The following is a 16115-nucleotide window of genomic DNA, read 5'->3' as shown; positions in this document are numbered from 1 at the left end:
GCATGTCAAACCCGCGACGTCACATCACGTCGCACAACGTATCGGGCTGGTTTTGCTATTGCCGGCAATGGGGTAGGCACAGCTTCCACATGACACGTCTGGCCTGTGGGCCGGCAGTTTGACACCCCTGATCTACTACATTCAACTCAAAGAAACACAGGTTTTAAAGTATAATCAAACCTGTACTGCAAATAAAAGACATTATTAAAAAGGAAAATACTGTATCAGCACATACCCTGTATTGCATAAGCTCCCAACTGAGCAGCAATGTTGACAGGACAAGGCAAACGCCCTTGTAAGACATCCTGCTTTATCTGCAAAAAGAACTGATACCTGAAACAAAGAGAAAATGAGCATTAGCACATGCAGTTGTAAACTCCTTAACATGCTCATTTTTCTTTGCAAGTTTTATTTATACTATTATTGTTCATTAAGTTTGAGATGGGATTGTGCTTTTAGTTCCACATATATTCAAATGTGTATCAATTCCATCTTATTTCCACATTAGCTTGTAATTTTTTTCAAAGACTTTTTATAAATAATTATCCTTAGCATATTCATTTTAAACATAATTTTTAAACTGAAAACTGCATAAAAGTGTAAATCAAAAGATAACCAAGTTCTGATCAACATTATTTCCCTAGAGTGGAAAGACTGCATCAGTGGCCCTTCACATGTGAAGTGACTGAGTATTTGACACTCTTTTCCCTTTTGTTTAACACAGGGGTCTTCAAACTTGGTCCTTTGTGTGCCTGGCTGAGGAATTCTGGAAGTTGAAGTCCACAAGTCATAAAAGGACCAAGTTTGAAGACCCCTGGTTTAACACTTATATGAACTAACTGGCTAAAATCATTTGTCAATGTGGAGTTTGGTATCATCAGTATGTATATGATATCCGACTGTATATCTCAATCCTGGGTGCACAACTGAACTACTAACGTACTAATCCTGTGTGTGGAGGCTGTTTTGGTCTGGATGAGGAAGAATATACTCCAGTTGAAGCCTGACAAGACTGAGCGGATATGGCTATTTGGACCTCCTGGGGTTTGGGTGTTTTTATTTTCAATCTTGGATGGGGTTGTACTTCATGCAAGAACTAGTGCAGAATGTGGAAATCCTCCTGGACAGTTTCTGCTCCATGAACACGTAGTAGTTGTGGTCAAGGCAACCTTTGCACAGGTTTATCTCAGCTACCAGTTGTACCTGCTCCTTGACCGGGAGTGCTTCAGCTGGTTACTCTCACTCTAGTCATCTCATGACTGGACTAGTAAAATATGTTTATTTTTTAGTTTCTCCGCAGCACCTTTATTATTTTTATAAATAACTCACGGTAGCAAACACATCCAACCTACTTTCCTCCTCCTATTTTTCCTACAAAAACAACCCTGTGAGGTGAGGTAAGCTGAGAGAGAATGACTACTCCAAGGTCACCGAACAGGTTTTCATGGCTAAGGCAGGACTAGAATCATAGTCTTCCTCTTTCTAGCCTGATGCCTTAACCGTTAGACCAAACAGTCTATATAGGACTGCTCTTGAAGACCTTCCTGAACCTACAGCTGATCCAAAATCCATTGGCATAAGCAGTAACAGGGACTTCTTGTCACACACCATCTCAAGCAGCATCATTACCGCCACATGGCTACCTGTTGACTTCCAGGTATTATTCAAGGTATCAGTCTCATCTATAAAGCACGGAACTTGGTTATCTGTGAGATCACCTGTACCCTATCATTTCTGCACTCCTGTGCATTCAGGCAAAACGGTGAGCTCCAGGTTCTCTAAATTAAATGCTGTAATCTTAGGGAACTCAGGAAGTGCACCTTCTCTTTTGCCTGCTCTCCTGAACTGCATCCTCCAAGATAGATAGATAGATAGATAGATAGATAGATAGATAGATAGATAGATAGATAGATAGATAGATAGATAGATAGATAGATAGATAGTGATGATGATGATGTACATTTTGCTAGGATTTTGGAAGGCTCTTAAGATTGGGCTTAAGAAGCCTCTGATCAATGAGTTTTTGTTGTTTTTATTGGTATGGCTGCTTTGTCTAGGTTGTTATGTGGTGTGGTTATTTTAAATTGCACAATGGATATTCTAAACCATTGAGAGTCTTTTGTAGTAGGATAGCTATAACAAATTTGTATTATTATGGTTGGTTGGTCACTCAATCAGCCAAATCTTTAGAATGGCTTTGGCATTTTTGTCCACCTTTTGAGTCCTTCCCAAGGCAATCGGACAGGCTAATGTTATTGTCACCAGAAAACGCAGCCCAAATAAAGCTAATGTATTTGTGCCTATTTAGAAAGGTCATATTTCACCTATTATAAACAATTAACGTTTGGTTTATTTATCTTTAGTTCAGATGCAAATTATTTTCCCTTTTCAAATGTACAGTTAAGTTAAAGATGTTGGGCATGAATATATTTACTGAAAATCCTTTTTATTGTTATAAGTTTTAAATCTTTATTTGCTTTGAAATCCTTTTTGTGGCTTAAGAGTGCCCTCACCAGTCCATAGTTTTAGTATTAAGAATTTTTATAAAGAGAAATATTTCAATATTATAGTATTGTGTTGACAATCTTAGCTTTTAGTGATCTTTTATGTCTTATAAATTTCAGCTTTGTTGTTGAAATGGGTGTAATCTTTCCTTATTATATTTTATGCTGGTCTATGATTAAAGTAAGGATTTAACTGACTGACTGATATGGCACTGTTGTATTATATGCTATTATTACCATGCAATTAACATTAAGAAGTGAAAGTTGTGTATATAGTGAATAACCATAAAAAGCATCAACTGATTTAGAGCACTTTAAAACATATCTGCATTATTAAATTTGAAACATTTGCAAAACACATCCTCCATATAAACCTAACTTCAGTTAAGACAGTGCTTCTCAAATAGTGGGGCGCACCCCCCAGGGGGGGCGCGAGGCTCCGTAAAGGGGGGCTCGTTTGACCTCGGCAAATACTGTCATATTGGATTTCTAGATCGGATCATCCGACTCACTCGCAAGCGGCAGCCCGACGCGGAGGACAACATGACCGCCAACGCACGTGACACACGCAAAGGACCCGATTGGATAGACATGATGCTCTATCCTGATTGGCCAAACCCACCCGTGTGACTTTTAGACCCGGAAATCGGTCCTCTGTACAGAAAAAAAAAATTTACAGTCGCGCGGGGGGCGCGAAATGTTTTCTTCTTCCTAGGGGGGCATGACAGAAAATAATTGAGAAGCACTGAGTTAAGATGACTAAAAGAACACTGGCTTCCTACATATATTCATGCATTCAACCATACCTGTCTGCAGAATAAAAAACTTCATTTGTGAGGTTGTTGACCCTGATAATGTAAGTTTCAAGGCTTATGCTAAAGTCAAAACATACCACACTATAAAGGGTTTCCCTTGCCAAACAGCTGCACAGAAATCACAACTGTCTGCAGAAACCAAAGATTACTTGAATAATGCTGCAAGGCAGGGGTGTCAAACTGCCGGCCTGTGGGCCATTTGCAACATATGGAAGCCTCACCCACCCCACTCCAGTAATGCAAAAAAAATCGTGACGCGTCACAACACATCACATGATTCGGTGAGTTTGACACCCACGCTGTAAGGAGCAGGACTCATTGTGTACGTTCATCTAGTGAATATTCTAGATTTACTAATGAAGGATCAAATCTTACTTTGACTTAGCACTTAGAATCCCAGCAAATCATGTAAAGCTTATTGCAAAAATGCTTGATTTCTTTTTCTGAAATCCATGTTTCTTTCAACAGTACATGCTTCCATCTTTCAGTACATTTGAGAAAATTTCTTGTTTAACATTTCCTTAATTAAGGCCAAACAGATGGGTACATAGCCTATTAAATTTCACTTACAAATACTTTTTTCATGTACCATGTTTCCCCGAAAATAAGACCCACCCAGGAAATAAGCCCTAGCATGATTTTTAGCGTGTGCCTAATATAAGCCCTATCCCAAAAATAACCCCACCCACTCCGTCCGACCGTCTGCTTGCTTGTTGCTACAATGGGACTGGAGGCTGTATGGCATGGCCACTGCCACGAGTTGAGACAAGGCAAGTGGGGGGGTGGAGCTGCCCCACTCATCCTGCACCCACTTATCTCAGGGCCCCCACAGCCAGGCCATTCCCCCCTTCAGTGACCTCCTCCCATCCATTCAATAAACCAGCTGCCCACTGGCCTCTTCCCTTTCACTCCCTCCCAAGCTGGTCCCCCTCCGCTGTTTTGGAACCAGGAGGAAGTGAAGGTGAAAGGCCACCACTGCTGCAGAGTATAACTAGCCTTTCTTGTTATACTAAAGTCAATTTTATTTTGGTTGTTGTTTTTTTCCAGTAAGAAAATCCTGTACTTTATTTTGCATTTCTTCTTACATTTTTATACACGTCTTTTCAAAGAAGGGTTAAGGTTAGGTTTAGTTTTAGACTAACCTTAACTCTAACCCTAATCCTAATACTTTTCATGACTCTCTTTTCATATTTTGCCTAAATAGTTCTTGTTGTTCTGCATAATGCTGCCTTAGGTATTATATACAATGTCTAGGGAAAATATATGGCATATTATAATAACACAGAAATTTCATACTTTGCATGAAAACATCACACATTCTATAGATTTCCTAGGCATTCTATGAACATATACTGTATATTGGAATATGAAATTTTTGAATCCCCCATTTATTTCCATTTTATGCATTGTAAATTCCTTCCTTCCTTTCCCAAACTATTTTTTCATCAGAGCATCCAACCAACACGCGCACACTATAAACACAAAACAAGCAGTACAAAATGTTGGACTGTGTACATATAAAATTAAGACTCATTCGATTGAACATTACTGCATCTCACTGAGACTCAGGTGATTTGAGTAAACTATTTCTCAGTATTTTTAAAATAAAATTTTGTTAAACTCTGAATAAATTAAAGCTTCACTACTTTTCCTTTTCCTTCTCTCTTTAACAAATATAGTCAATTTTCAATCTATCTAAAATAACATTAAGTCTTTTTTTGTGATTGTTGTTAAGAGTAATATAATACCTGGTGATTTCTTCTTTTAGTCTGCATGGATCTTCTGCATAATATTTAACACCAAAATACAATGTGTAAGGTGGACCAGCTATTAGAAATAAGAGAACTATATAAAATTAAATGCATAAGCATACAATTTATATCTGGACATACTTTGAAAACATTTTCTTTGGCACCTTATTGAGTCAAGCATTCACCTGCTCACCTGTAATTTTAGTTATATAATAGCTATTAAATTATCTTCCCATTTATTTTTAGCACACTATTCAAAATGCATTAGTATTGGGGTGGTGCTCCAATTAATTTTCTGATATTAAAATTGTAATAATATATACAAGCATGTAGAATTGATACAGCTGTAATATCCTCTGAATTTTCTTTGGCAGGAATCATAAGTATCAAGAAAAAAACTACCAGAAAAAAAGGAACAGGATTAAAATAAGAATATTTGTACATAGGCAGAAAAATAAATTTTAGCACTCAAATCAGTATGATCTTCAATTTTGAGATTGATCAATATTTCTACATAAAAAATAAGCAGAATAATTTGTGTCAGATTTCTCAAAAAGATGGGTTTACAGTGAATACACTAAACAATATTCATAAAGTTCAAATTATATACATACTATTTATGAGTTCCTTATGCTCTGCAATAGTCTTTGTAGGATCCAGCCAGAACTGTAATTATATAAAGAAAGAGTTAAGTTATTAAAAATATACATCAACATATATGCCACTTACAATACAAGACTTTAAGGATTTTGCCATAGACAAAACAAAACAAAACATTATACAAACTCTTTCTATAATTTATATGGATAGTTTTTCCCATCACGCTAATACTGTTGGAGAGATTGGGGAGGATTAAGTTTGCAAAATATGTGTTTTAAGATTAAAAAAATAATGCGCCTATTCTGCCCGTGCTAAAAATATAAAAAATTGGATTCCAAAATGAATAATGTCAATAGCATGTGGGAGGGGCTCTAAGGGAACTAAAGTAAAGGCTATGAGGCCACATGCAGATGATGATTGACCTTCTCTAATCTATATGTTTATGTGAAAAACACTTAGTTGTCATTGATGACTATTGGTAACCAAACTGTCACTAGCCAGTTTGGTTCAATAACTGTGAGTTCAAGTCTCATCTTAGCCAGCTGGTGAATTAGACTAGTCACTCTTCTGTCAGCCCAACCCATGTCACTGGGTTGCTGCTGTTGTGGGAAAACTGGAAGGAGGAAGTTGTGCTGGATATGTTTTCCATCTTGAGTTATTTTAAAAATAATAAAGGTGAAATACAAATAAATAAATGTTCTCCAGATATGAAGCACATTTGTACACATTATGTGTCACCTCATTAGATTCAACCTTTCTCAGCCTAGCACCAGATAAACTACAACTTTCATTAACTTTCATCAGTTTGCCCTCTATACAGTATTTTGTGTCTTAATATTTATTAGGGTTGCCCAAGAATTGAACAGTACATATGATTATTTAAAAAATATAGAAAAATAAGTTATATGAATAAACGATACAGTATTTTTAACATAAACTATAATTGGAGTAGCTCCAACCTTATTTCCCCATTGCTTTCTGACAATAGTATTTTAGGGATACTAAAATAATCTGTCTATTCAAATTCATTTGTATCAACTCATGGATAATAAAATAAACTACGATATTGCTAAATCAGTAAAGAGTTAAACAGAATTAAAATTGCCAGTTGTTCTTTTTTTTTTTTTTTTTTTTAATTGAAAATTTTTAACATTTTACAAAATAAATCCCCTCCCCAAACCCGCCCACCCACCCATACCCTCCCCCAGCCCCAAACCTCCCTAACCCTCCCCTGAACCTCCCAGAGTTGATTACAGGCTTATCCAAAATATTTCAAAAGAAAAAAAAAGAAAAAAAACTTAAAACACATATAAAACTTAAAACACCTATAAATCCTAAACAATCCTAAATACCTTAAATTAAATGAATTATTTCTAGAAAATAATAATAGACACATTATAATATACTCTAAAAATCTTCTAATCTTCTAATCTTACTTATAATATTATCCATCCTTCTACATAAATTTCTTCCAAGACCAATTTTAAACACTACTTTCTTTAAACATCTATAACTACAATATAAAGTCTAGCATAAATCATAAACAAATCTAAATACATTTAGTTAAACAAGTTATAGTCCCTCCAAAACACAAATTTAAACAATCAGAACTTGAAACATTAGAACAAACAAATTATAATCAATCAAAAACACAAATCTGAACATTACTTAAAACTTTAAACATTAAAACCCCCACCCAAACACTAAACACATTGTAATATACTCCAATCCTTCTAATATCATAAATATTATTATCATTTTCATAAACTCCCCCAAAACACAAATTTATACATTACTTAAAACTTAAAGAAGGAAAAAAGGAAACAAGACACCTTTATACTCATTTAAATCTTATCAGATTCCATCCAAAGTAGACAGTTTATAACAAATTCCACCCACAAAAAACACTATAACAAATTCCATCCACCATAAACACAATAGATATTCAAATCTTCATCAATAACAAGTTGCAACCACAAAAAACCCAGTCCTTATCAATCTCAATTGTCCATTTTCATTCTCCATTCATTATCATACTGATATTATTATCGTCAGCCTCGATTGTCCATTTTCGTTATAAAGCTTAAAACAAATGCTTTAGGATCTGTCCTCAAAAGCTGCTCCAAATTTTCTGAGTCTCCCAATGACTCAGAAGCCAGTACATGTGGGGATTCCTTAAGCTCCTTATTCTGTTGGTCTTTTTCTTTACAATTATATGTTGCACAGATTTTCCTCTGCCCCTTCTTCTCAACTTGTTGACGCCCCTCAGGCTGAAATTTCCCCTTTTTCATCTCAAGTGACCCTTCCATCCTTGAAGATTGCTCCAAAGGATTTATGGGTCTTGCTTCTCCCACAGAATCAGCAATCACTAGGTGTGAAATTTCATTACTCTTCTTCAGTTGCTGCTTTTCTTTACAGTTTTGTGCTACACAGGTTGTCTCCTGCTCCTCAATCTGAACATGTTGAGATCTCTTAAACAGGGGTTGCCCAATTTTAGAGTCTTCAAACTGTAATTCTACATCCATTTCTTCCAAAGTCTTGAACTTAATAGATGGAGATGAACATACCCCCAATACTGAAGTATAAAAATCTTTTGCTTGAGAAACAGTATTAAGTCTATAACATATTCCCAGGTAATTCACCACCATTCCAATCGGAACATCCCATCTAAACGAAATTCGTCTCATTTTAAGTTCATTTGCTAAAAAGGCAAACTCCTTTCTTCTTCTTAAAATTTTTGATGGGATCTCCTTTAAAATTATAACATCTTGTGAAGCAATTTGAAATCTCTTCTTATAAAAAGCTTGTATAATTTCATTGCGTAAAGATTTCTTCCCAAAGTAAATTACCACATCTCTTGGCAAATTCTTTTGTACTGCCACCGCAGAATTAACTCTAAATAGTTTTTCAATTTCACTAAGTATTCCTTCTTTTTCTTTATTCAAAATTACGGCAAAGTCCTTTGCAACCATCTCTTTCAGATCTTCTTGCAAGGACTCTTCCAAGCCCCTAATTCTTAAGGCGTATTCCATTTGACCATATTGAAGCATAAGAATCTCATTTTCCATTTCTTTTTCCATACTTTCAATTTTCCCCTCCATTAATTCCACTTTTTCAGCTACTTCTTCCACATGGGAATTCAACTTTTCAAGAACAGAAGCAACTCCTTTTAGAGCCAAAACTATGTCTTGCCTCAAAATCTTATTATTTTCTTCCAAAATCTTTTTCATTTCTGCCCTAATTTGAATTGTAAAATTTTCCATCATTTGTTGCATATCCTTCACAGTTGTTGGCTGAGCCACAGAAGATTTAGGAACTGTGAAATTCACTGGACGCTTTGGAGCCATCTTAAAAAAAAACTTTACTCCTTCTTAAAAATTACAAAAATTCCTTCAAAAGAAAATCATAACTCCCTCAAAGAAAAATCTTTAAAATAATAAGAAAAATAAAAGAATAAAAAAAAGGGAGTTAGAAAAGAAGAAAAAAAAATAAAAAAAAATTAAGATATACAAAATGAAAAAAAAAAAGAAAAAGGGGAAGGAAAAAACCAGAATGCCTGCCCTTTAAAAATACAAGAGACAAAACCACAAATCAAACCAAAACAAAAAGTTAAAGTATACACTCCAATCATTAAAGTAGGAAAAAAAAAGGGGGGGGGGAAAAACCAAAATGCCTGCCTTTTAAAAATAATGCCTGCCCTTTACAAAAAGCAAAACAAAAAATACAAAAGACAAAGCAACAAATCAAACCAAAACAGTAATAATACTTCTAAAATCCATCATTAAAAAGAAAAAAAGAGGAGAAAGTAAAAAAAAAGCCGATCGCCACTCTAGCTTCCCAAAAAAACGCTAGAAGATCTCCCGATCGCCATTTGCTTTCTCTTTCAACAGAAAAGCAAATAGTAGAAAAAAAGGACTATAAACAAAACAATAAACCTTTGGATTTAAAATAAAATCAAAGAAGGCGAAAAATAAATCAATAAAAGAAATTAGAATATACACTCCAATCGTTAAAGTGAAAAAAAGAAGGGGGGGGGGAAAAACCAAAATGCCTGCCTTTTAAAAATACAAAAAGCAAAAACAAAAAATCAGACCAGAACAATAATGTTTAGAAAATTAAACAACAAAAATTCCTTAAAAAGAAGAAAGAAAAAAAAGAGAAGGTAAAAAAGCCGATCGCCATTCTAACTTCCCGAAAAAAAAAACGCTAGAAAGTCTGCCGATCGCCATTTTACTTTCCCTTTCAGCAAAAAGCAAAAAATAAAAAGAAAGACTATAACAAAAGAATAAACCTTTAAATTTAAAATACCTATAAAGTCAAGGAAAGCAAAAAAATAAATCCTCTAAACAACTCTGTCCGCTTCTTAAAAAAAACTCACTAGATCATTTTAAACGCGGAGGTGGCTGCGAGGGCTTGTTTTGTCCCAAGGACAAAAGCAGCTGGGAAGCGGAGACAGTCTGAACTCCGTGGGAGCACTCTATCACCCCCAAAAAAGGAAAATTGGGGGTACATAAGAGGCTCTACCACTATTCAGACTACCCTCTGCCCCCCCCTTTGCCCGGGAGGGGGATTTTGAACCGCTGAACAGCTGATGTCTGCTGTTCATAGCGGTTCATTACACTTACCCAGGAGGACGGCTAGAAAGTAGCCGCCATCGCCCAACGCAGATCCACCGGAAGTGAATTGCCAGTTGTTCTTGAATGAGAAACATATAATAATATTTTTTATTACCCTGTATAACAAACAAGCCAAAAAAACCCCACTCAAAAAGAAAATATGGCCTGAAAATACATAGAGTTGAAATATTTCAAACAAATCAACAAAATTAAAAGTACAAATTAGCAGCCTAATATTTGCTACTACATTATTTCATCCATTTTGTAAGTATATGCACAGGTACATCTGTAAAAGCCAAGTATTTTTCTGTATAGTTGTTTCTTAAAGTTACATGGAAATCTTAGAAATTATATTAGAAAATACATCATTATTAGAAAATTAGTAAAATGTAGTACAATCCCCATACTGATTGAAAGCAAGCAAAAAAGTTAGAAGAAATATAGTCTACAGCAAGACATTGATCAAAAAAGATATTTGAGCTCCTTCCTGTATCAAATTGCAGATTCCAAGCATACCGTTTAAATACATACGAATATACATTTTGTTTCAGGCAAATAATACATAAATTAGATGCCAAATCATTAGAGAGCTCAGTCAAGAGAAGAAACATGAAAGAACATGCCTCTCAAACAAATATTCAAGCTTACCAAAATACATTTATCAACACTGTAGCTTCAATAAGGCATTTCTGTATAATCTGTATGAACAACTGCAGGCCTATCTGTATCATATACAGAATCCTAACACAGATTTCTGTTTCAGCAAGAAAACAGACAGCATATTCCATGCCGATTATTTTAAACAGAGCTTAGGTTGTCACTTCAGTAAACAAAGTTGAAATCAAATAAGAGTACCAAAAATGAGAGACAAAGTATAGCTAGTAAACCAGATTCATTTGACCAAAATGCTGGATGATTTTCCTAGCAGAAGAATCTATAATTGATCAGATTATGAAATTGACCATACTCATTTTTATCCTTTTGGTGTCATAAGGGGTAGATTTCCAGTATTACTCCTTATCCCAACAGACGTTTGGAACTTTTCTGCACTTTAAGCTACTTGAAATGGAAAGGACTTAAGAGATCTCTTCTTTAAAAAAAGATTCCTATTGTTTTACCATTTTTCTTATCATTTGTGTTCAAAAGTGAAAGTGGCAGAAATATTGTCAATTTCACCAAGTTTTTAAAAAATTCACTGTTTTAAAACTTCATCAGTGAAAATGTAAAAAAGAAAAAGAAAAGGAAGGAAAATAAAATTCAGTTTAATCATGTTTATTGATATTTAGCCTAGAAGAAGGAACTGGCAGAATTCTTGACAATTTCACATGGTTAAAAAAAAAAGCTAGGTCCACCATTTCATTTTTTTTAATCAGGAGATGTGTACAAAAAGGCTTGGCATTTCACTTTTGCACAGTGAGTTTATTTAAAAATAAAAGCAAAGAAACTCCAGCATTTCATCAGTGCATCAGGAATAAAAAGAAAACAAGCATACAAACATAGATTCACGGATCAAAGTTCCTTCACAAGAGAGCAGGCAGCCCAAGGTTCAACACAAATTGGTCATAGAAGAAAGCAACCAGTCATTGGAGCAGATGGGTTGTTCTTGCCACAGAGAACAGTAATGGACATATTTGCTTACTATGAAATGAAGTATAAGGGGTAAATTGAACACCATCATTTGTGCCAGCTCAAGCATATTACACTTGATGTGTAGCAGAAAAAAATGCCTTCCTGATTCACTGGAGGGGGGGGCATAGAAGACAATACTGCACAGGGGCATGGCTAGTCCAGTGAAGAGAAGGACCAGGGACACATAATAGCAGTGTTCCAATATTTGTGGGGCTGTCACAGAGAGGAGGGGGTCAACCTATTTTCCAAAGCACCTGAAGGCCAGACAAGGAATAATGGATGGAAACTGATCAAGGAGAGATTCAACTTAGAAATAAGGAATTTTTTTCTGACAGTGAGAACAATCAACCGATGGAACAGATTGCCTTCAGAAGTTGTGGGAGCTTCATCACTGGAAGCTTTCAAGAAGAGACTGGATTGCCATCTGTCAGAAATGGTGTAGGGTCTCCTGCTTGGGTGGAAGGCGTCAAACTGCTGGCCCATGGGCTGGATGCATCACACAGAAGCTGCACCCACCCCAGCTCTGGCAAAGGGAAAAAACTGTGATATGTCACAACATGTCACATGACACGGCGAGTTTGACAGCCCTGACCTAGAAGGTCCCTTCCAACTCTGTTATTCTACTCTACTCTACTCTACTCCACTCCACTCCACTCCACTCCACCCCACCCCACCCCACCCCACCCTACAAACCACCTGAAGGCAGGACAAGAAGCAACGGGTAGAAATTAATCAAGGAGAGAAGTAACCTGGAACTAAGGAGGAATTTCCTAACAGTGAGAACAATCAACCAGTGGAACAAACTGCCTTTGGAAGTTGTGGATGATCCATCATTGGAGGCTTTTAAGAACAGACTGGAGGCCATTTATCAGAAATAGTATAGGTGTCCTGTGAGAGCAGGGGGTTGGGCTAGATGACCTCCAAGGTCCCTTCTAACTTTGTTACTGTTATATGCCTGCCCTTGAAAAATGCTTATTAGTCTAAACCACCACTGGACCCACTGATCAAATGAATTAGATCTAAGACTCATCTGTCCCTATGCAATATCAATTATTTATTTATTATATTTGCTTGCCATCCATCTTCCCACAAGATGATTCTGGGCGGCTTACAACAGTAAAAGCAATAAAACCATATAGACCCATATATCTAACTGCAATAAAAATACAAATTATGACCCTTTTTCCCCAGTCCATAAAAATTGTTCAATATGTTGAAAACATGGAAATGTCCAACATTTCAGTTTCTCACTTTACTCATCATATCAAAGCTCAAAGTATATGAAATAGTCCAAACCAATCTTAAAATGGGGTTCTGACAGAAAGAAGACAATAGAGTGTAATGGCATTAAATGTCATAATATTTAATGACATGGAAAATTATACAGCAGGCCAGATTTTAATACGTAAGTCAGATTTTAACTTTCTAATATATTTCATGACCAATCCAAATCACTGAAACATTTTATGTTTACATCATAAAATCATCTACTGTAGCTAAAGAGTCATTATTATGATTATTAATTCAAATTTAAATTCAATATATTAAATGTTTATATAAGAGACCTTTTGTTAAATAAAAAACTTTTATCATCTCAGTCATAATCAAAATGTCTTTAGTTCTGTCATTTAAATAATCATAAATACAAACCCTCCTTTCTTTCTCTCCCTGATCTTTTTGTAATGTCCATTTTATTTACCCATTAAAATAGGAAAAGAATATGATTTAATTTGATTTATTGGATTTGGTAAAATGGCTTAGCTCCCAGAAGATTCTGGTCAGCATCCAATAACTCCAATACACAGATTTAAAAAACACGTTAAAAAACCCACATAGCTGCCCAGACCAAACAACACTTCCCAACATGCAAAAACTTAGTAGGACCTCTCTAATTGCAGGCTTGGAATAAAGTCAGATTTTAAGATATTTCCTGAAACCAAAGAGAGTAGGGGCCATGCCTATTCTGAGAGGGTGCTCTTCCTGAAAATACACGCGTCAACAGAGAAAGCATGCGCCATTATTGTCTTATCCCCAATAAGACAGTATTTAATTGATGGGACTTAAAATACACCCACTCTGTCTGAAAGCATTGGATGGGCAGAAACAACTGGAGACAGGCAGTCATTCAAATGGTAGTGTCTATACCATGAAGGGCTTTGTAGTACCTTGAACTGCACCCAGGAGTCAACTGGAAACCAATGCAGCTCATATAGCAATGAAGACACACTGGCATAACAAGAAGCATCTGTTATTGCTTGAATCATTACAATTTGAACCATTTGAAGCTTCCAGAAGGTTTTCAAGGGTCATATAGGACTTCTTACAAATTTAGAACATAGCTGTATGAAGCCAACATACCAACAGAAATTTGTTTTTTTACTGCCCTATATGGGATTTAAACTAGTTTCAACACAACCCACATAAGAGACTACAAGTTACTTCTTATGTGAGCAACATGATATTGTTAAACCCAGCCCATGTATCTTATTAAACTCATTTAGTTACTTCAGTCAACTTAATACTGTTCTTAATCTGCTATATTTATTTAATTCTATTTTGAAATGCAGTCTAGAAATTATGCAATAAAAGAATGCATTTAAAAGATAAAGAAAAAAGCTGTTTTAATCAAAGTCATAAAACAATTTTATTCCACAAATTTTCAACTAAACCTTAAAGAAAATATAGCTATTATCCAGTAATACTATATGTGTGTGTGTGTGTGTGTGTGTGTCCCTAATAACTATAAAAATACGAATCCCAGGCATATCTATACAATAGTAGAAAATTCTATTTTTAGCACTGTAAATAGTTGTTTTTATTGTTGTAGTTTTTTAACAATAAACAGCTGGTTTATATCCTTCCCAGAGGTCGAGGATTCTCTCTCTCTCTCTCTCTCTCTCTCTCTCTCTCTCTCTCTCTGTGTGTGTGTATGGGAGGGCATATATTGATTGTAATAATGCTTGCATGTGTCATTCATAGATAGCCTGAGTAGGGGATGTGATGGCAAACCTTTTAGAGACCGAGTGCCCAAACTGCAACCCAAACCCCATTTATGCATCGTCGGGTGCCGGGTGGGTGTGGCCCATTGGGTGGGCGTGGCTATAGTGATAAAGGCAGACTGGGTGGGACTAAAAAGTTCAATCAATCAATTCCAACTTTGCAAGATCTTTTTTTTCCCCGGGAGAAGTTGAAATTGACTGATTTATTGAACCTTTTTTTTGGTACACGGCGGTGGAGGCCTAAAGCAAAAAGGTTTTATAAAACCCAGCTGAAGGCCTAGGAGTGGGGCGACGGCATGCATGCCCACAGAGAGAGCTCTGAGTGCCGCCTCTGGCACCTGTGCCATAGGTTCGTCACCACTGATACAGGTTAATTTCCTTACTGTGCAATTATTTATTTCCTATATCTTTATTTATCTAATATTGCAGATTATATAAGAAAAGTTCTAATACCATGGTATCATTAGTATATTAATAAAAAACAGATGTATGCCCACAGAAATGGGATATATAATAATTATTTCATATAGGGGGTTTTCTATAGGTAGACAAGTTGAAGTTATCATTGCACATCCCAATGAGCTTCTATTTAATCACTAGAATATTTTCCTAGATGCATAACTGTAAATTGCAGGTCTATATATTACACTTTCATAATTTTTAATCTGATGTCAAGTGTATGTTATCACAAAAGTCTTTATCTTCACTAGAATGTATAACTCATTTCAACATATAATATTATCCAGGTATGAATGCATACAATAAATTATGGTCTTTTAACTAGTTTTACTTGAGTTGTTTATATAACTTGAAACACAGGATCAGTTTTATTTTTGCTTCTCCCCATGACAACTATCGTCAATATTAATATTATCTAGTTCTGCCAGTCAATTACATATATATTTATTTCAGTGCAGGACTACAAGTATTAGTCATATAATTTTAAATCCATTTCCTCTAAATATGGAGCTATTCTAATAATTTTTGGAAGAAAAGCATGAGCTTTTTACTGTTTTAACAGATGAATAGCAGCACAAACACATATGAATTCTGATGTCCTAAACTGTAACATCTAAATCTAGCCTCTAAAATCAAAACTAGGTCCACTGAATTCTTCCAATAATTAATACAATACTCCTATCATGCTGTTAAAACCTTTTGGGGTAATTTCTTTTGAATAATGAAGTTTTAGTTAACTGGA

The 16115-nt window shown here is 35.5% G+C and overlaps 1 protein-coding gene across 6 annotated transcripts in view; it reads right to left on the bottom strand.

Annotated features, from left to right (window-relative positions):
* The window catches only part of EPB41L4A (erythrocyte membrane protein band 4.1 like 4A), a 92736-nt gene that overhangs the window by 44919 nt on the left and 31702 nt on the right, over positions 1–16115 (bottom strand). For 5 of the 6 annotated variants that reach the window (XM_039366391.1, XM_039366393.1, XM_039366394.1 and 2 more), the window contains exons 4-6: positions 5685–5736; positions 5068–5164; positions 236–333 (exon numbers count right to left, since the gene is read on the bottom strand). In XM_039366391.1, coding sequence (XP_039222325.1) covers positions 236–333; positions 5068–5164; positions 5685–5736 — 247 coding nt within the window. The remainder of the gene's footprint in view (positions 1–235; positions 334–5067; positions 5165–5684; positions 5737–16115) is intronic. The other variant, XM_039366397.1, reaches the window with a different exon arrangement.

The sequence above is a fragment of the Crotalus tigris genome, unplaced genomic scaffold, assembly GCF_016545835.1.
Source record: "Crotalus tigris isolate CLP2741 ecotype Arizona unplaced genomic scaffold, ASM1654583v1 scf7180000020270.473046, whole genome shotgun sequence".
NCBI classification, from domain to species: domain Eukaryota; kingdom Metazoa; phylum Chordata; class Lepidosauria; order Squamata; family Viperidae; genus Crotalus; species Crotalus tigris.
Note: the sequence above shows the minus strand (reverse complement) of the source record. Positions and strands in the feature narration are given on the sequence as shown.